The sequence below is a fragment of the Cajanus cajan genome, chromosome 7, assembly GCF_000230855.2.
Source record: "Cajanus cajan strain Asha chromosome 7, NIPB_CcT2T_4, whole genome shotgun sequence".
Taxonomy (NCBI): Eukaryota; Viridiplantae; Streptophyta; class Magnoliopsida; order Fabales; family Fabaceae; genus Cajanus; species Cajanus cajan.
Genome location: NC_138523.1, coordinates 3,587,272 through 3,607,709, shown reverse-complemented (window position 1 = coordinate 3,607,709; position 20,438 = coordinate 3,587,272). Strand labels below are relative to the sequence as shown.

At 33.2% G+C, this 20,438-nt stretch overlaps 3 protein-coding genes across 3 annotated transcripts; 1 reads left to right on the top strand and 2 right to left on the bottom strand.

Annotated features, from left to right (window-relative positions):
* The first annotated feature begins 3,254 nt into the window (after positions 1 to 3,254).
* On the top strand, positions 3,255 to 5,444 carry LOC145949600 (uncharacterized). Its single transcript, XM_083060052.1, has 2 exons — positions 3,255 to 4,482; positions 4,629 to 5,444. Exons 1-2 carry the CDS (start codon positions 3,744 to 3,746, stop codon positions 4,640 to 4,642), a joined length of 753 nt encoding a protein of 250 aa, XP_082916178.1. The 5' UTR covers positions 3,255 to 3,743; the 3' UTR covers positions 4,643 to 5,444.
* Positions 5,445 to 6,544: 1,100 nt separating this feature from the next.
* On the bottom strand, positions 6,545 to 11,034 carry KAB1 (potassium channel beta subunit 1). Its single transcript, XM_020376308.3, has 3 exons — positions 10,222 to 11,034; positions 9,976 to 10,140; positions 6,545 to 7,063 (listed from the first exon to the last, which is right to left on the bottom strand). Exons 1-3 carry the CDS (start codon positions 10,927 to 10,929, stop codon positions 6,950 to 6,952), a joined length of 987 nt encoding a protein of 328 aa, XP_020231897.1. The 5' UTR covers positions 10,930 to 11,034; the 3' UTR covers positions 6,545 to 6,949.
* Positions 11,035 to 12,448: 1,414 nt separating this feature from the next.
* LOC109812367 ((+)-cis,trans-nepetalactol synthase NEPS1) lies at positions 12,449 to 13,987 on the bottom strand. The gene has a single exon (XM_020376316.3). The coding sequence runs from the start codon at positions 13,379 to 13,381 to the stop codon at positions 12,449 to 12,451; it is 933 nt and encodes a 310-aa protein (XP_020231905.3). The 5' UTR covers positions 13,382 to 13,987.
* Between the last annotated feature and the right edge of the window lie 6,451 nt (positions 13,988 to 20,438).

Below are 20,438 nucleotides of genomic sequence, written 5' to 3'. Positions count from 1 at the left end.
TTAATGTTATTTGTGGAGAATATTTTCATGTATATTATTAAAATTCTTACAAGGTTAGACCATTTTAGTAGAAAAATTAAAGTGGTTGATATATAAATAATAAGAATTTAGAATTTATTTTTTGAATATCAATAAATAAATAGGAACGCATTAGATGAATTTCTAGACTACACTATAACGAGATAATGTTTATATAATAAAAAATTATGAGAAAAAATATTTACTGATTATTTATTGGGCATCATTTTTTATCAAAATTATTAATTTTTTGTTTTGTTAGGCTCACATATTTAGAGATTTATTAAACTTTGATTTTGAGTAATTAATCAAAGATAATAAAGACACATGACTTGAAGTAGTCTTACACTGATAACTATGGCATGACCTAAATTGGATATCAGATTAGGAAAATTGCAAAATAATAAACACATGAAACTCCAACATGGTTAGACATGATCAATAATCAACTTGAGAAGACATGTGTATGACTGACAACTGATCACCACACACAAAAATTTGACTTAGAAAGACATTAGTAGAACTAGCTTGCAACTGGCCACCACACACAAAAAATTGACTTGGAAAGACGTGAATACGAATGGCTTGCAACCAACCACCACATACAAAAAAAATTAGACTTGGAAAGATGTGAGTAGGACCAACTTTCAACCGACCACCACGCATAAAATATCGATCGAAAAGACATGAATAAGATCGACTTGCAACGAACCACCACTCACCAAATATCAACTAAAAATTAAGTGAGTAGGACTTGCTTGCAACCAACCACCACGCACAAAAAAACGAGGATTAAGGTTAAGGGTAACTAAACTGTCTCAAGATTATTCTAAAAGACCTTAACTAATTGGCATATAAAATAAGGGTTACTTGCAACCATTATACACTTTGTGCTTAAGATTGAGGGGCAAGTAATACTTTGAGAGGTCTGCACATTATACAATGCCAAAGTTAGTAACCTAAATTTAGGGATTGTTGAATATTTATCGAGTTTCCTAAAGAAAGATAGATTACACATTTAGAATGTTTTGGACTTAGACCACAGTTAAGTCTTTTTTAATGCGTTTTTCATACCAAAATAAATGCATTTATGATTTCAGCAAATAAGTAAAATTTGTTTAATGTACATCTCTTAAAATACAAATAGCCTCCAATTTTTTATCTTGGAATACAAAAACTTTAGAAACATATATTAAATATCTCATTATTTTAGAAATAATTTAAAAATAAAATAAAATTCAAGACATACTTATTAATTTTAGTCATAAAAACTATATTTTCTTAATCGTGATAAATTAATTATTTACTTCATATAATAATAATTAAGTGATGGAATAATTGATATAATCTCACCTATTGAAACCAAATTTATTTACTTTTTAATTAATATTTAACTTTCATTAAGTCTGGATGGCTTTTACTTTTAGATTTACTAAAAATTCAATTGATAAGGAAAATCTCGAGAGGTTCAAGATTTAAAATAAATCGTACCAATAAAATAGTATCAAGATAAATCCAACCAATGATGTTGAGATTTCTTATTGATTCACTGTATCGTAATTAAATATAGATTGATTTGCTGGATTAGCTAGTTTTCAGGGATTATCTTAATTATATGAATTAGCTTAATTATAGGGATTTGATTGTGTTTCAGAGATATATCCTCTCTGCTGTTACTGTATATAAAATCATTCTCTGTAATAATAAAGAATCAAGCTTGAAAACCTTTTTTTCACAATATGGTATCAGAGCCCTCCTTTTTTTTCCAGCTTGATCCATCATTTTCTTAACCTTTTTTTTAATACCCATAAGATGTCTTCACCCAAATCATTTGGGTCTACATTGAGTCCTGTCATTATTCAATCTGAAAGTGCCTTCAATGCTTGCATCATTCTTACCGAAACAAATTACGACATATGGTCGCAAATCATGGAAATGCATATTGCAGAGAGGGAGAAACTCTCATATATTTGAGACAAGGAGAAAGAACCTGCATCGCAAGATCCTGATTATGAAAAATGGTATGCAGAGAATCAAAAGGTGAAGAGGTGGTTGTTATTATCCATGAGCCCAGAAATCATGAAGCGTTACTTACGCTTAGCCACTGCACGTGAAATTTGGAAGGCATTATCTAATGCATTCTATGATGGAAGTGATGAGTTACAAGTTTATACTTTAAATCAAAAAGCCTTTACTGCCAAACAAAGTGGTAGGCCTCTCTCGGAGTATTATGGAGAACTGGTAGAAATTTTCCAGGAATTGGATCATCGTGATAAGGTTGTCATGAAAGATCCTGAAGATGTCACAACTTACAAGAAATCAATTGGACGGCTAAGGGTGCATATATTCCTTGCTGGATTAGATAGCGAGTTTGAACAAATTCGTGGAGAGATCTTATGCAAAGAACCTGTCCCAGAATTGGAGACCTAATGCGTCAAGCAAGTTGGAAAGGTGAATCTGAAAGTTCTGATAGCACAGCCATGATAGCTTGTAACCGAAATTGGCAAGGTCAAACAAAAGGAAATCACTCTAAAGCCAACTCAAAGTTTAAATGCAGACATTGCAATCAGCAAGGACACACTAAGAGTCGTTGTTTTGAACTTAATGGTTATCCAGAGTGGTGGGATCACAGCCGGGATCAACGAAGAAAGAATCCAACCACAGCTGTTGTTGAGGCAAAGATCATAGATGACGCCTCTAAGGAGTCTAGTGCATTGATGGCGACTAGAGGTAATAATGGTGAGTCTTCTATACCTATTACTAATAGCACATGGATAATTGATTCAGGTGCCACCGATCATATGACTTTTGATTCTAGACAAATTTCATCCATGAAACCATCCTCAAAAGAATTAATTTCCACTGCTAATGGTAACACAACCTCTGTTATTGGCAAAGGATCCTTAACTCTTACTAATAATTTGACTTTGGATTCTATTTTAGTTGTTCCATCCCTTGAATATAACCTTTTGTTTGTTTCTCAAATCACTACAGCTTTAGATTGTGTTGTTATATTTTGGCCTAATTTTTGTGTGTTTAAGGACATTCAGACCAAACAGACGATTGGTTATGGTGTTAAACGAGGAAGATTATACTACTTGGACTTGGGGTCAAAAGATTCTAGGAAGTTAGAAAGTGCTTTTATGGTGAACAGTGCTACCAATCAAAAGGAGGAAGTTGAAATGTGGCTATGGCATCGTCGCCTGGGACATGCTTCATTTGGTTATTTAAAAAAATTGTTTCCTTTATTATTTGCAAAGTGTGATGTCTCTGTTTTTCATTGTGATGTATGTGAACAAGCAAAAAGTCATCGTGTACCTTTCCCACTCAGTTTGAATAAAAGTCTTGTTCCTTTTATGCTTATACACTCGGATGTTTGGGGTCCTTCTAAGATTTCTACTTTAAGGGGATCATGTTGGTTTGTTACTTTCATAAATGATTGTACAAGGATGACTTGGTTATGGTTAATGAAATCCAAAGGAGAAGTGAATTTGATATTTCAAAAATTTCACAAAATGATTGAAACCTAATATAATACAAAGGTTCAAGTTCTTCGTAGTGACAATGGTGGTGAATACCAAAGTCTAGACCTCAAGAGGTACTTGGAAGCACATGGGATTATTCATCAAACAACTTGCCCTAATACTCTGCAACAGAATAGTGTCGCTGAGCGAAAAAATCGACACTTATTGGAGGTGGTACGTTCTTTATTATTAGAAGCTCATATGCCTTTGTCTTATTGGGGAGAAGCTCTTACTATGGCAGCATATATTATAAACCGAATTCCTTCTAGCTCTAATGAATTTCAAACGCCACTACAGAGCCTCACTAACCAAGTGGTTAGCATCGGTAGTGCAGATTTGCCTTTTCGTGTTTTTGGTTGTGTAGCATTTGTCCATATACAAAAGAACCAAAATAAATTGGCACCTCGAGCTTTACGATGTGTGTTTCTTGGATATGCTATGCACCAAAAGGGGTATAGATGTTACCATCCTCCAACTAAACAAATGTTTATCAGCATGGATGTTGTTTTTCATGAAAAAATAATGTATTTCTTTTCAGAATCTGCACTTCAGGGGGAAAACCATCAAGAATTGCAGATTTTAGACGATAATGGCAAAGAATATGCATATCTTGAGAAAGGTGAGTCCATTAAAGATTCTGATTGCTTTGAAAAAAATACTTCTACAACAATTGATTCCCAGGTTAGAGACCATTTAGAAGCAAATTGTAGCAGCGATAATTCTTATGGAGATAACTTGCAATCAAGTTGTATTGATGAAGAGGAAAATGAAATAAATAGGACTTCAAATGATGAAGTGGTGACCGAACTTGGTATGACCTCCCCTATATCTTTGAATGAGCTTCTTGATGACACACCTAACCAATCGTCTGCTATCATCAATGCTCCTAATCTTGTGTCTGAGCCAATAAAAAAACAACTACCTGAACGTCACACTAGAGGTATTCCTAAATCCAACTATGAACCTACTCTTTCTAGTAAGGTTAGATATCCCATGAATAATTTTGTTTCCTACCATCGTTTGTCTGAATCAAATAAGTCATTTGCAAATCAATTATCTACTGTAGCTATTCCTAACAATGTACAGGAAGCCTTGGTTGATCCACGATGGAAAAATGCGATGAATGAGGAAATGAAGGCCTTGCAACAAAATGAAACATGGGAACTTGTTGACTGTCCACTAGGAAAAAAACCAGTTGGATGTCGATGGATTTATACTGTGAAGCACAAAGCGGATGGCACAATTGAAAGGTTTAAAGCAAGGCTAGTGGCAAAGGGATACACTCAAACTTATGGGGTAGACTATATAGAGACATTTGCTCCTGTGGCTAAACTTAATACTGTTAGAGTATTGTTATCTTTAGCGGTAAACTTTGATTGGCCATTACAACAATTTGATGTAAATAACGCCTTCCTCCATGGAGAATTATCTGAAGAAGTCTATATGCAACTTCCACTAGGGTGTATGGTTCCAAAAAGGCATAGCCAAAAGGTGTGCAGATTAAAGAAATCCTTATATGGCTTAAAGCAATCCCCAAGGGCGTGGTTTGGAAGATTTACAGAGGCAATGATTGCTTTTGGCTATCATCAAAGCAATTCAGATCACACGTTGTTTTTAAAAAAACAACATGGTAAAATCACTACTATTATTATATATATAGATGATATGATGGTCACTGAAAATGACCATGAGGAGAGGAAAGCCCTACAAAACTATTTATCTGGAAAATTTGAAATGAAAGATTTTGGCCCTTTGAAATATTTTCTTGGGATAGAAGTTTCCAGATCAAAAACAGGACTATTTCTTTCCCAGAGAAAATATATTCTAGATCTTTTACGAGAAACAGGCATGGAAGGTTGTTATCCTGCTACTACTGGAAGATTTAGGATACTCGACTAAGCAACCAATCTAGTTGTATTGCGACAACAAAGCTGCGTGTGATATTGCTCATAATCCGGTACAACATGATCGTACAAAACATATTGAAGTGGACAGATTTTTCATCAAGGAAAAGTTGGAGAAAAGGATTTTAGAATTGCCTAAAATCAGAACAGAAGATCAGTTGGCAGATATCCTCACGAAAGCCGTCTCAAAACCAGTGTTCTCCAGATTTTTAAGCAAGTTGAGCGTGACTGACATTTACGCACCAACTTGAGGGGAAGTGTTAAGATTTCTTATTGATTCACTGTATCGTAATCAAATATAGATTGATTTACTGCATTAGCTAGTTTTCAGGGATTATCTTAATTATATGAATTAGCTTAATTATAGGGATTTGATTGTGTTTCTGAGATATATCCTCTCTGCTGTTACTGTATATAAAATCATTCTCTGTAATAATAAAGAATCAAGCTTGAAAACCTTTTTTTCACAATAAATGATATATTAAAATATCAGAATGTTATGTTATTATAATAATTATTATAATAATAATAATAATAATAATAATAATAATAATAATAATATATCATTAGGCCTTAAAAGATCTTACTTTTGAGATTACTAACGACTCAGCTAATAGGAAAAATTGAAGAGACTCAAGACCTACGAGCACAACAATAAAATATCACAACTAATAAGCATGCAAAAATAATTTATCAATATTTAGTATTATTTTTGATAAAGTACAAATATTATTCATAAAAATAATCCTATTCAAGTCGAATAATACTACTATAAACTATAGAATTCTATTTTTAACTATTTAACACTTTCTGATCTAATTCACCAAACTTGGATGCATTATGATTATGTAAAAAAATATCTCGAAAGGGTTGGATATGATCGTTTGAGGTTAGGTAAAATCTTGGTGAAATCAATATATTTATAAGAAACATTTTAAAATTACTGGCTTTCTGTCACTAATGCAATATCAATCACTTATGCACCTTTATATTTGAAAATATTTTATAACGACAAGCGTTAGTTGTTTAGCTTCGCATGGCTTAGAAAATGTGCTTCCATCAATATGCCACCAGTGCAATGAATTTACGCCCCATTCATTCGACCAAATTAACCATTCTATTCACTTGACAAAGCTAACAACATGCATCAAGAATCACAATTGGCCTCTCAAAATCCAAATATTAGTCTGACATATTTAAAAAAATATATCAATACTATCCAATCTTGGTATAAATTAATCTCGATGGCCAATGTAAACAAAAACTCAGATCTTAATCCTTTGGTTCTAAAATCAATTTGGAAAGTTTGAACCCATAAAAGAGAAGGCATATTCAGAACCAGATGAAAAAAAAAGGGGAAGAAAAGTCATGGAGGAATCACATCAACAATCACACCAATTAATTTCAACATGAATCTCCACTCCAAAGCAGTGGGAGTATGTTGGAGCCTCCCATCCCATCTAATTCATATATAAGATGTGTATCCCTTGGAAATACTTCAATTTATCGGTAGGAATCTGGGCGCTTTGGCTTGCTCTGAACAACAGCTTCAATCTTCTCCATCACAACAGGAGTCAGTAATGGAATGACATCGATTGCTTTCATGTTCTCTTGAATCTAAGAGAAACAAAACAGGAAAAATAAGATAATATTTTAATGGCAAAGTTCCTTCTTGAAAGCTAGTTATATCTCAAAACATAAAGACATAAATTGCTTTCATTTTCTCCTGTTGAATCAATGCAACAGGAAACAGAAAAAATATGAAAATTTTAATGGCCAACTACATTCTTGCAGGCAAGTTACAATTGTGCACGTACAGGGATGTATAAGCCATTACTTCATTCACCCAATCATATGTACAGAACATTTTCAACCATATGTACGGTATATTATGAAAAAAAAAATGTCAAAAGGTATACATATACAATAAAATATGCATATGATCACGAGGAAAGTTGATTGCATGATTTTTAATCCCGAGAAATAAAGGAGACCACGAAATACATTAGAAGAAATTGTTAAGAATCCCATGGTAAATAGTATCTCTAAATAATTGTTTTTTAACTGAGCCAAATAATGTTGTAATCCATGGAACAGACATCACATAGTTGAATAAGGCTTGGGTGGTTGTAAGCTAATGCATCATCCCCATAACACCAGTTGTATGCATGATGCATCAACACTTTTGTCCTCTTAAGAAAGGTTTATCATTTTCCCTCTATTCATTTTGTTTACATTTCCTTGTGCTTCCAAATTAAACATAAAATTAATGGCTCCACACCTTGTTTTCTGAAACAAGAGAAAAGCTCATTACTGCTTTTGCTAGACTAGGCATTATGTAAACTACAATCAGGATTTTCCGTTTGTTTTTTTATTTGTGTTTGTTTCCAACTTCTAAAATGTAAATGATTTTATTTTTACCATAACCCTTCTAGGACCTTCTGTCTGAAAGGTTGAGTGTGACAGTGATATAAGTCATATGTAAAGTTGAATCTTTTTGAAAACTATGTTTTTCTATAACTGGCTCACCAAAATCGCCATTCAATGCCAATACACCACTTCTGAAAGCTAACCTCAATATCCCAACAGATTATTTTAGCTTATAATGTGGAGGAATTTAAAAAGTGTGAATTGTGCAATGCATTGCATTAGAGAGTACAGGAAGACATATACAATCATAAGCAATGAAAGGTTCAAGGAACAAACAACAAAAGTTGTCAGTGCTGTTCACATGTCACTCATCAGTCATCATTAGTAAGACATGAACAAGTAATCAAAAGGGCAGCAATTAACAGAAATCTTTAACAAAATAGTAATACTACCAGATCAGTAATACTACCAATATAAGCACTTTGGAACAAATTGACCTATACAAAGCAAGAAAGACAGGGCAACACATATGCAAGACTACTGATATGCAATAAAAATAAGGAGTAGCAAAACCATGAGACTTTAGAAGTAAGAATGTCTAATTAAAGAGAAACAAACTCTGTCAGCTATTCTCTCTTTCCTGAACTTACAAAGAGAAGAAAATTCAAAGCCAGACACTAATTACTACAATAGTTTGCAAAACAGCCACACAATTCAATCATTGAATTAGTATTTACCCTTAAACAATTCAAACGGAAAACATAACACTTGTTTAACCAGCGGTAATTCTTAAAATTAGGTTCCCTAAATGATAAAAGGAGTTACTGAACTTGTTTCCAATGAAGCAAAATGATCAGCTTCACAAGTACAGTTGCATTGAATTTCATTTAAATGATGCAACAGTTTGTAGTGAATGCAGTTTAAACATTAGCAGCAAAAGAAAACCAGGAGCAGTACATTAGAGTACAACCTAACATCAAAAGTTGCTAGCATAAATGATTTGACATTTGTGTTCCTTAACCAAAAGTTGGAATTCAATCCCCACCTTGGATATGGAGTTGTAACTAGAGGTACCACTATACCCCTAATATGAGCCAGCATGGTGGGATGTACCTCCTAATTATACCAAAAATTTATTCTTTAAGACCAAGTGTTAAAAACCATAGCCTCTCAATTTGAACCTAGCTTCCTTCACTTCATACCACTAGAAAAAAAGAACAGTGAAAACCTCCAGACTATGCACTTATACAGTAATATTAACAAATTGAAGAAAACTGAAGTGGACCACTAATTAGGATTGCCATAAATCTTGAGTTATTTCATATATTCTGTTTCTTTATATTTCATTATCTTGAAAAGGTTCAGATCCTTAGTATTATTATTTTTCATTAGAATAATTGTTAGTTTTAATGATATTAATTAGGAATCTCTTCATTTTTATTTTATGAATTAGGATAATCATTAATTATGATCCTATTAATTAGGGATATCTTTGCAAGCCTTCTTGTAAAAGGTACACCAAATTGGAATATCATCAATGAGATATTATTTTCAAAAAAACTTGCGTTAATTTAGGAGGGGGTTATGTCAAGGATGAAATCTGCTTCTTGCTTTCACAATGCAATGGTTCATAACAAAAATCTATCCACACTAACACCACACATAAGAAGAAGAAGAACAAACACTAATCCTTTCATCTCAGAAATCAAGGAGAACAAAAGTAAAAAACCAGACAAACAGGAAGCACATAGAGAATTACAGTCAGGAAAAATTATCAACAATCCTGGCATCTGAACAAAATGACCCAAACAAACACGTTATTTTCTCACTACAATGAATCTATTTGGATACAATCTACAAACGCTTCTGAGAGCTTTTCTACCAAAAATAAGTTTTTTTTTTTTCTCCCAGAAGAGAAGTTCTAAACTAGTATTCAAACAGACTCAATGTTCTTGATAACCATTTCAACATGAGATAAACAATTACCACTCTCCTAAACAGTAAGAAAAGATGTCAACAAAACGATCTCATCAAAGATCTTATTTTCTCACCACAACCACAATGCATGCAATCCAAAATCTCAACAACAGACAAACAAAACAATCACTCACCCTCCTTACAACAATATATAAATCCAATGCAACAGCAGAAGAACGAACCTGAGATTCCTTGGTAGCACCACAGATAACCGAGGAAACATTGGGATTGGCAGCACACCACGCAATGGCAAGCTGCGACAAGGGCACTCCAAGCTCATCCGCTATGGGCTTCAATCCATCAACCTTCTTCAGCACATCATCCACCAACGACCTCGACGCCAAATTCTAAAAAAATAAAAAATTTAAATCCCCTTTTAGTCCCCTAGGGATTGTAATTGGAGTGTGAAAATAGACATGTGAGTGAACCTTGTAATTCTCGAGAGCGAATCTGCTATCTGGCGGTATAAGTCCTTTCTTGTACTTGCCAGTGAGGACACCCGATGCGAGAGGACTCCAAGTAGTGAGGCCCAAGCCGTAGTTGGAGTAGAGAGGGAGAAACTCAGCCTCAACCTTGTGGCGGGACAAGAGGTTATACTCGGGCTGTTCGACGATGGGGCCAAGGAGGTCGAGCCTCTGGGCCACGGCCCAGGCCTCGGTGATCTGCTGGGCGGACCACTCGCTGGTGCCCCAGTAGAAAGCCCAGCCCTTGTCGATGACGTGGTTCATGGCGCGGACGGTCTCCTCGATGGGGGTGGAGGTGTCGGGGCGGTGGCAGTAGATGACGTCGACGTAGTCCATGTCGAGGCGTTTGAGGGAGGCTTTGGTGCCTTCGACGATGTGCTTGCGGGAGAGGCCCTTGTCGTTGGGGCCCTGGCCGCCCCAGAAGATCTTGGTGGAAACGACGACGTCGGAGCGCTTCCAGCCCAGCTCGCGGATGGCCTGGCCCATGATCTCCTCGGCCCGCCCGTTGGCGTAGACCTCGGCGTTGTCGAAGAAGTTGACGCCGTGGTCGCGGCAGCACTGCAGGAGGGCCTTCGCCTCCTTCACGTCCAGCTGGTTCCCGAAGCTCACCCACGCGCCGTACGACAGCTGGCTCACCTTCAGCCCCGATCGACCCAGGTTCTTGTACTGCATCTTAATTTGCAACCGGAGAGAGTGTGTGTTTCAGAAAGTAAAGTTGAGAAGCAAGAGAGAGAGACAGAGAGATATTAGTAGAGAAGTCGAGATGAATCGCTGGACGGTGGGTGTTTGTATCTACTATACACGTGGATACTTATGCCCACGTGAAAAATGAAATATCTATTCTATTCCTTTTTTTGAAAAAACAAAATTTATTCTATTCATCATGTCTGCTATCTTCGAATTATATTCCCAATATCTATAATATTAATTTTTTTAATAAATTTAGTATAAAATAATTATTTTATTTACTATTTTTATTATTTAAATCAATTTTTTAATAATTTGTAACAAGTTTCGGTCCGTTCATTCGAAGTATCTAACATTTTTTTATAATTTATACTGCTGGAAAAAAGAAAAAAAAAAACTTTTTTAGATACACTTTTCTTGACAGTTTTATTTGTTGTGAGTGGGAAAAATAGATAAACAAGGACTAGAATCTAACAAAAAGGATTTCCACGTTGGACAAGAGCTTAAGCAAGTAAGTTGTTCTTAGGACAAGTCAATTAACACAAGTACGGCTTGTAAACAAGTTTTACAAATTTTCTCATGGATCATTGAAATATACAAATTTTTTCTTCTTTAAATAAATACCCTCAAAGAGATAAAATCTATCTTTGACCTTATGGCCACAGTCATCAAAAATGGTTTTAAAGCATGGACCATGTTCATACAATTTTCTTATGTTGTCAAATCATTAAATTTGAGTTCTAAAGGAAGAAAATAATGTGTGATTTCTAGATAAAGCATTAACAACTATATCAGATTTTTCAAAAAAGTGTAAGTTTTTATTAATATTATTTAATTCCCCTTTTTTAGTGTCTTTTTTTTTTTTTCAACACCTTGGAAGAGATAAGGAGTTTCTAGAGCTTGTTCAAGATGATATTGTTGGTAGCTTTGATTTGACCATTAGCTTATAGATGTTCATATAACAACACTTGGTGAGTGATGCCATGTTTTTTGAGGAAGCTTTCAAATTTTGCCTTAGTAAATTGTCGGCTATTATCAATGACGATAGTGTTTGGCAAGCCATACTTGCACACGAGGTTCTTCTATGTGAATTTTTGGACATTGTTTGTTATTATGGTTGCCAAAGGTTATGCCTCAATACATTGGTTGAAGTAGTCTTTGGTGACTAGGAGGGAAGGGCCTAGGATGTCCATGTCCCACATGGCGAAGGACCAAGGGGAGTGTATGCTATGCGACTCTTCTATCGGATGTCAAGATGAGGTGCTAAAATTTTGCCATGTATGGCATCAAAAGATGAGCAATTTATTTTGATAGTGAGTTAGTAGTTGGACTGTCAAAATGGGCCAACCTAGTCGTTGGATCGGCCTACCTCAACCTACTTTTTAAGTGGGTTGGCTCGATTCGACCCACTAACCTTAATGCTTAAAATTTTGGCGGGTGATAAACACACCTCCACTCTCGTATAAATACACACCCCCTTTTCTAAAAAATATATATAAAATATCTAAATTACCCTTAAAAAAAATAAAATTCTTAAATTTACACTCCCTTCTCCGTAACCCTGTTCTCCGCACCCCCTTTCCCGCACTCCATACCCCCTTTCCCGCACCCCTCCTACGCGATTGAGAATTGTAGCAGGGAAGTGGTGAAGGCCTTGCTTGAACTCGGCGCAACCGTGAACTACCCCTCTGGCCCCGCCGGGAAGACGCCACTCCACATTGCGGCGGAGATGGTGTCGCCGGACATGGTGGCGGTGCTGCTGGACCAATGTGAGAACCGTGGATGGGGTCACACCTTTGGACATCCTCAGAACCCTAACCTCGGATTTCCTCTTCAAGGGGGCTGTCCCGGGTTTGTCCCATTCGACCCTAAGATCAAGGTCAGTGACAAAGGCAGAATCATCAGAAACGAGAAACAAGACGGTGTCTGCCACGTGTTTGGGAGTGAGCAGCACTCCTTGCAGTCTGGCGAATTTCCGGTAAGCCTCTTGCATCTCCTCCTCGCTCATCCCTCGCCGTTTGCAAGTCAACGACGTCGCCAACCCATTCGGTGAGACGTAGTTCACCCTTATCCCGTGCTCCGCAAGCTGCAAACTCGCCAAACGCATCAGCCCCAACACCGCGTGCTTCGACATGATGTAGTCCGTCGCCGATGGTCCACCGTGGCTGCCACCCACGCTCCTCGTGCACACAATGCTCCCCCTCACGCGCCTCTCCACCATGGCACGCGCCGCGTGTTTCACGCATGCCGCCATGCCGCGCACGTTGAGCGCCAAAACCTTGTCCAGTTGGGACATGTCGAGGTCCTCCACGATCTGCTCGGAGGGGCTAAGGATGCCAGCATTGCTGAACATGATGTCCATTTGTCCGTACGCGTTCACCATCCATTCCACCACCTTCTTCAGTAGCATATGCGGCAACAACAACAACAGCAACATTGGTAACCTTCTTCAATAGCATATGCGGCAACAACAACAACAGCAACATTGGTAACCTTTTTAAGCTGAGGCCGTGCTTGGAGCTTGTTCAATCCGGGGCTCTTGTCATGTGGCGAGAAGAAGGCAATGCCAACAATAACAACAATGGTGTGGGATGAGAGGAAGGGGGGTGCGGGAAAGGGGGTGTAAATTTAGGAATTTTTTTAAGGGTAATTTAGGCATTATATATATATTTTTTTTAAAAAGGAGGTGTGTTTATAAGAGAGTGGAGGTGTGTTTATCATCTGCCTAAAATTTTTTAACCTGGCCTAGCCCACCATGGGTTGATGGGCTAAACGAGCCAACTCACCTAGTTTTTTTTTAAAAAATTCTAAAACTGGTTCAAGGAAAACTCGAGGATCTTGAAGCAAATCTAAGGGGAAAACATTGATCATTCTCCTATAATTGCCATCAACATTTATTAGGATCGACTTCAATGCCTTTGTGGCTAAGTATGAAGCTTGAAATTGATCAACTTGTTATTGTTAAGATGATGAGTTTGAACTCAATTTTTGACAAAATTAGGCTCAAAAGCTTGAATAACGAGTAGGCTTAGAGTTAACTTTGGCAAAATTATTATGACATGTTGAATTTACTATTGTTTTTTGACCATAAGTTTTCTTCTCAACCTCCAATTGTAGAAATTCCCTCTCTCAATCTTCGACAACACCAAGCATCTATTTTCTTAAAATAATATGAATTATCCTTATGATTTTTTGGATTAATGTAGTACTAAGCCTTTTTAGGTTATCGATTTCTTGACATTTAGTGGCTAGATTTTTTTTTCTTCTATTAAATTAAGTAATTTTATATACTGGAAAAGGATTGTTTGATAAAATATATTCGATGGAAACATATTTTTATTGTACATTTATAACAATAACTTGTTTAAGTTGTGTATCGTTTAATTCACACTCATTGTTTTGGTTACCAACACAAAATACATTTTTCTAATTGGCCTAAATATGTTTAGTCTCTACAAAATGAATACGTTTTGATTTTAATCCTATAAAAAAAATTATTTTTCATCCCTAAAAAATTTAGAACAATTGTTTTTAATCCATGTTATTATGTAATTATTTTTAACTATTTATTTATTTATTAAAATATTAAGTAACTATCTCATATGTTACTCAAATTTTTAGTGATACCATATTAGTGACACTATATTATTAGTATGTGATACCTCTAAAAGAATTTATTAGTCCTTAAAATACATATATTTTTTTTATCTACCTTAAAATCATCATAAGAGACCAAAAATAGTAATTTTAGAGGAATGAAAATCAAGAAAAAATATTTTATATAGAAAGAAAAATTCAATTAGTTTACAATGATTAAAAATATTTTACAAAGACTAAACAATATTTACAAATTTTAGAAAGATAAATAATAAAGGAAAATTTTATAAAAACCAAAATCAAAATTCTCTCGATTTATAGAGATTACAAACATATTTATGTATTTTTAATTATATATTCTAATAATATTTTGTCGAAATATATAATGGAAATATATTTCTGTCAAAGATAATTTTATAAAAAAGAATAAAAAATAAGTATGGGCGTGAGAATAAGATGGACCATCCTTGAGAAAGGTAGAACGAAAGCCCAATTATTACAATGTTCAAGTTGGTGAGCCCATTTGAAACCTGAAATTTCCACTCATCAAGACTTGTTAAGTAATCACCCACAATTCTCATTCCCCAGTCAAAAAAACTAGGCAGTGGAATGCGTGCTGGTGGAGCTTTTTTCAGCCTATTACTTTATTCCCATATTCCATTTTATTATATACATGATTCTTATTTATTGTTTTTCATTTACTACTTACACTAATCAGTTCAGTTAGATAAATTTAATTATGCATATCATAAGCATATCAAACTCTTCATTAGAATTAGAGAAGATTGAGTCAATTCTACTTTACTACGTATATGTAACAACTATTTTTATTTATTATTTTACACTTATCACCATTAAATCAATCATTTAGAGGAGGTTAATTTTGTACTTTATCATAAGCATACCAAACTCTTCGATAGAATGAACAGTCAAATGGATATTTAATGAAAAGATTTTAGCCTCTTCAACTCTTCCATTTGGCCAATTCTTATTAATTTATATGTTTCTAAAATATTCTATGGCAACCTATTTCATGAATTAAATTCTCTAATGCTATATGTATCTTCCCATTTGCATTTTGTAGTGGATATATGATCTCTTTCCTATTCCCCTTCCAAGAGAGAAACAAATGTTTTTCTATTTACAAATTGAAGATAGATTCTAAATCTTGATTTCACATGGTGTCTTTCTTCTAATAGCTGGGACATGATTCTATTTTCTCTATTTTGTTTTTGTTGAGAAAATAAAGGAAGCACACAACCTAGTGATTTTGATCCCATAATTTTTGTTGTGCAGTATACACAAGACATTATATTCCTCTGTGAAAAAGTTGGTTTGACACTTTTGTTTTCAATATAAACATTCTATTGGATATGCACGATCTGTTAGTTCTATTTTTATATCCCAATAGTCTATGTTGTAATGTTTACTATATATATACCCTTATATTGGCCTAACTTTGCAATTGTTCTTGATATAAGAGAGAAATGTCATTCTATTTCATGGAGCAAAGTGTTTAGATTGCAGAAAGGAATCTTGGCTGGAAATTATTGGTAGATAGACATAGATGCTTGGATGGATCTCAAAGTAGAAGTAGTTAGAAAATCTGATAACTTATTAAGTACTATTAGTTACACAAAATATGAGCAAGTGACCATCAAAATCAGCATGTCTTTGTTCTCTTTTCTCCGATTGATTGCATAAACTTCCATTGGAATTCTCCAAATAAGTAATTGTTAATTTGTTGTTGTAAACTTACATCTCAATAATTAGTGATGTAATATATTTAAGGAGGTTTTAAAGGGTCACTTCTCAACCTTTTGTAATAGGTGACATGAAAAATTGCAATCAAGGTTATTTGTAAAGTGGTAGGTTATTTATATTAGTTTTTAATATTTAAAAATGAATTATGTAACACTACTTGTTTAAATGCTTTTATAACAAGTTTTGATTTTTGAAATTGGACTTCTTTTAAAAAATATTTTCATGTAAAATGTTTTCAAGATTCCAATTAAACACAATTTTGGATTTGTTTTCTATTTTCTTTGAAAATTAAAATAGAAAATATTTAAACCATGAAGACCCGCTATTCTTTGACTCATTCTCATTGTTTATGGACCTATCTTGTTAATACTAATTTGGTGTTTTTTTTTTTTCAACACACTCATTGTTAAATTCATTCAAGTTTTATGAAGCTATCTTGTTAATAATAATTTTGTGTATTAATATAATCAACTAGCTTTTTTTATGTGAAAATTGGTAGAAAGAAGATGACATTCTATAACTACTAGGCAAAGAGACAATGACATGTTAAGAATTTTCAGATTAAGTACTACCGACTATACATTGGTAACCAAAACTATAGTAAATATTTAGTTTGACCAAAGAGTTTACTTGTCAAACTAAAAGTTGATAGAGATCTTAATTTTTGTCTCTCACATCAAAGGACCTCTTTGAAAAGATATGTCCAACAACTAGAATTTTAATAATAGAGTATAATATTACTAGTAGAATCATATTTATATTTTAATCAATTAAAAAGTATTTTAAATGTAACTTTTAAAATCATTGTTATAAAAATTAACAATTTTATCTTATGTTACACGTCAAATTTTAAGTATTAGAAATAAATTACAAAAAAAAAAATAGACCTTGTCAATGCATCATTATTATGTAATATATATATATATATATATATATATATATATATAGAGAGAGAGAGAGAGAGAAAGAAAGAGAGAGGATCTGTTGACATTATTAAATTAGTGAAATAACACTTTTAATAATTTTTATAGAAAGTAAATTCAACCAATCTAATTGTTACATTTGATGATATTACTAATTATATATCAAGTATACAAACTTTTATACAATTCTAAAGTTATTGGTACTCTATCATATTATCCTGAATCATATAAAGGATTCACTTACTTCAAGAATAAGTCTATTTATACATAGATCTAAGATTGCAAATTAAAAAAAAAAAGTTAAAAATCATTTGATACTTCATTTCATAAATTCAAATTAATGTATAAAATATTTTTATGATTATTCATAAATTTGAATTAATTAAATAAAGTATAAAATAAATTTTAAATTTTATAAAAATTTGTAGACCTGTATATACATTAAGAACTTTAATTTAATGGTCGGGTAGAGAGGAGTTGGGGTAGTTAGAAATATGAGGACCTATGTTCAATCATCATTGCGATTATCTTTGTAATCTTTCCTATTTTTACCAAAAAAAAAATTAATGGTTTGATCGTGTGACAAGGTATAATGATATGTATGTGTGTGTGTTAGGATTTGTTTACACAAGGTGTAAGTTTAAATTCTTACACCAAATTTTATACATTTAATAATTTTTTTGTATAGTACAAATTTAACTCATCCAATCGTCTAATCTTGTAATATTATACATAAAATTATTTAAATCAAATACATTTTAGAAATATTAAAAAAAATACTTACTACAATAAATATACTATTTCAAAAAAAAAAAATATTCCGGAAAGTATCATCTTGGAAAGTACTCTTTTGAACAAACATCATTTTAAAAAGTATATACTTTTTGGATAAAAAGTATTATTTTAAAAAATACTCTCTAAAAAAAATTGAGGCTTAGAAGATTATGTGAAGAAAACAATTAAAGAAAAGGCTATTTAAGTAATTTTGTATATTAAAAAATTATTTGATAAAAACATATTTGACGGAAACATATTTTCATTGTGTATTTACAAAAATAATTAAAATAAAAACTTGTTTATGTTGTGTATTCTTAATTCACACCCTCTATTTCCGTTTACATCACAAACAAAATACATTTTCAATTATATATATCTGGACAAATTTTTTTCGAAATATATAATCGAAATATATTTCTGTCAAAGATAATTTAAAAAAAAAAAAAAAAAAAAAAAAAAAAAAAAAAAAAGAGTATGGGAGTGAGAATAAGATGGACCATCCTTGAGAAAACGAAAGCTCAATTATTACAATGATCAAGTTGGTGAGCCCATTTGAAACTTTAGTTTTCCACTCATCAAGACTTGTTAAGGAATCACCCACAATTCTCATTCCCCGCTCAAACACTGCCATGCGTGCTGGTGGACCTTTTCCAGCCCAATGCTTTATTCTTTGTTAAGACAAAGTCACTATTTTGCAAGTGTTGAGAAGGCACCCTCCAACTTATTTATACTAAAGACTTCAATGGTATAAAGATACATGTAGAATATAGCATTGGTGTTTGTGTTAGGAGCAACCTTTACAAAATTTATGATTGTTGAAGTTGAATGTTAAAGGAGGGAACATAGTATGAATTGTGACCTAGTAAAAGAAATGGGTAAGTTAATAAGGATATGGTTGGTTAAAAAAGCAAAAATGAACTCCTTGTTTATGTGGCGGGTAACTTTGGATGGTCAACAAAAAGTGACTTCTATTCAATGGGGTACGGTTCACTCATTTGACCTATCTTTATTTTGAACTCATTTGAACCATCTTTATTTTTATTAGCTACATGGTTGAGATTTTGACTCTATCTTATTTGCATAATCTATGTTCAACTCCTAAAAACATTGACAACTTAATTAGTTCAACATCAAATTGCTTCATCAAACTATAAAGTTTATATCTATTATTTTCTTTTGTTTATCACTAATTTTTGTGAGTAACTCAGCTGAACATCTTTAATAGAAAAAAAAAATTTCTCTTTTGGTTTGCAAAAATCGCATTAAAATTTGAACATAAAAAATCATAGGTTTTACCCTTATTATAATAAAAAGAATTAATATATTATAAGATGTAGTTACCACTTACCACGTAGCTAGCTTTTTTATTACATGGTCTTCCTCCAATATAATTTGAGAGATGCACACATCGTTTTCTTTTATCTTTTTACCATAAATGAAAAGTAATGAATGAAACATAAATCGGGCGAATAGAATATGAGAAAATAATCTAGGTCATTTTCCCCCCTTTCTTATTGATAATGTTTTGATTAGTTATTTAACTTCATTTTATATTGATATAAACATATTTTTAAAATAAATTAAGTAAAAATTTAAATTACAATCATTGAAATTTAAAACTTAGAAATAAGTAAGAGTGTGCTAAAAGAAGTTCCAGTCTTATTAAAGGAGATTATTACAATGAGACTACTAAGTATTATATGTCAATATTATTACTTGTAATAATAAAAAGAGTTTTGTTGTAATATATATATATATATATATAATATACTAAATACAATTATGGGTTTTAATTAGTTTTGTTTCCACTATTTATTTAAGAAATTCCTAAATATCAATTTGGTTGAAACACTGGCTAGACTTGTTAAAAGAGGTATATTGCCTATGATATAAAAGGAATGAAAGAAATTATAAAATAGGAGAATATATATATGAAATTAGCCAAATGATGTTGAAAAGTTTGTTTAAATAATAGAGTGAATGATTTGGGAGGCATTGATAGGGAGAAATGAAGGAAGGATTGTGATTTGTGAAGGCACTTAGAGATGGGGTCAAGAAGTGCTTTATCTCCAACAACATATATCCATAGACATAGTTGAAATCGACTCTCAAATAAATAGCTTGCCATTTGGAAGTAGGGCATTAAGCAGAAGATGTTGGCGCTGATATATATATACGAGATTGTCTTCATTTAGTGGAATCTTTTCAGTTGTCACATAAAGCATACTACAGCAACTCAATTCATATGCAAGCTTCTCTGTCAATAACTTTTGTGACCACAAATCGTGTGCCACGGACCCATTTGATGTAACATTTTATTTGCTATGGCTAAGGACTTGGTTTCTTATGCTTCAAATCTAACCCATCCCTGAATCTAATTTAGATTGGGTCAATTTTTTTTTAATCCTATCTGATTTCAAAATTTAAATAAAT

What these genes read in the sequence shown, in the direction of transcription:
- LOC109812367 (XM_020376316.3), bottom strand. Translation starts at nt 13,381, where the DNA reads ATGTTGCTGTTGTTGTTGTTGCCGCATATGCTACTGAAGAAGGTGGTG.
- KAB1 (XM_020376308.3), bottom strand. Translation starts at nt 10,929, where the DNA reads ATGCAGTACAAGAACCTGGGTCGATCGGGGCTGAAGGTGAGCCAGCTG. An exon ending in TCGCTCTCGAGAATTACAAG is followed by an intron (nt 10,141 to 10,221) that starts GTTCACTCACAT and finishes TTATTTTTTTAG; the next exon opens with AATTTGGCGTCGAGGTCGTT. An exon ending in GTGCTACCAAGGAATCTCAG is followed by an intron (nt 7,064 to 9,975) that starts GTTCGTTCTTCT and finishes TGTTTCTCTTAG; the next exon opens with ATTCAAGAGAACATGAAAGC.
- LOC145949600 (XM_083060052.1), top strand. Translation starts at nt 3,744, where the DNA reads ATGCCTTTGTCTTATTGGGGAGAAGCTCTTACTATGGCAGCATATATT.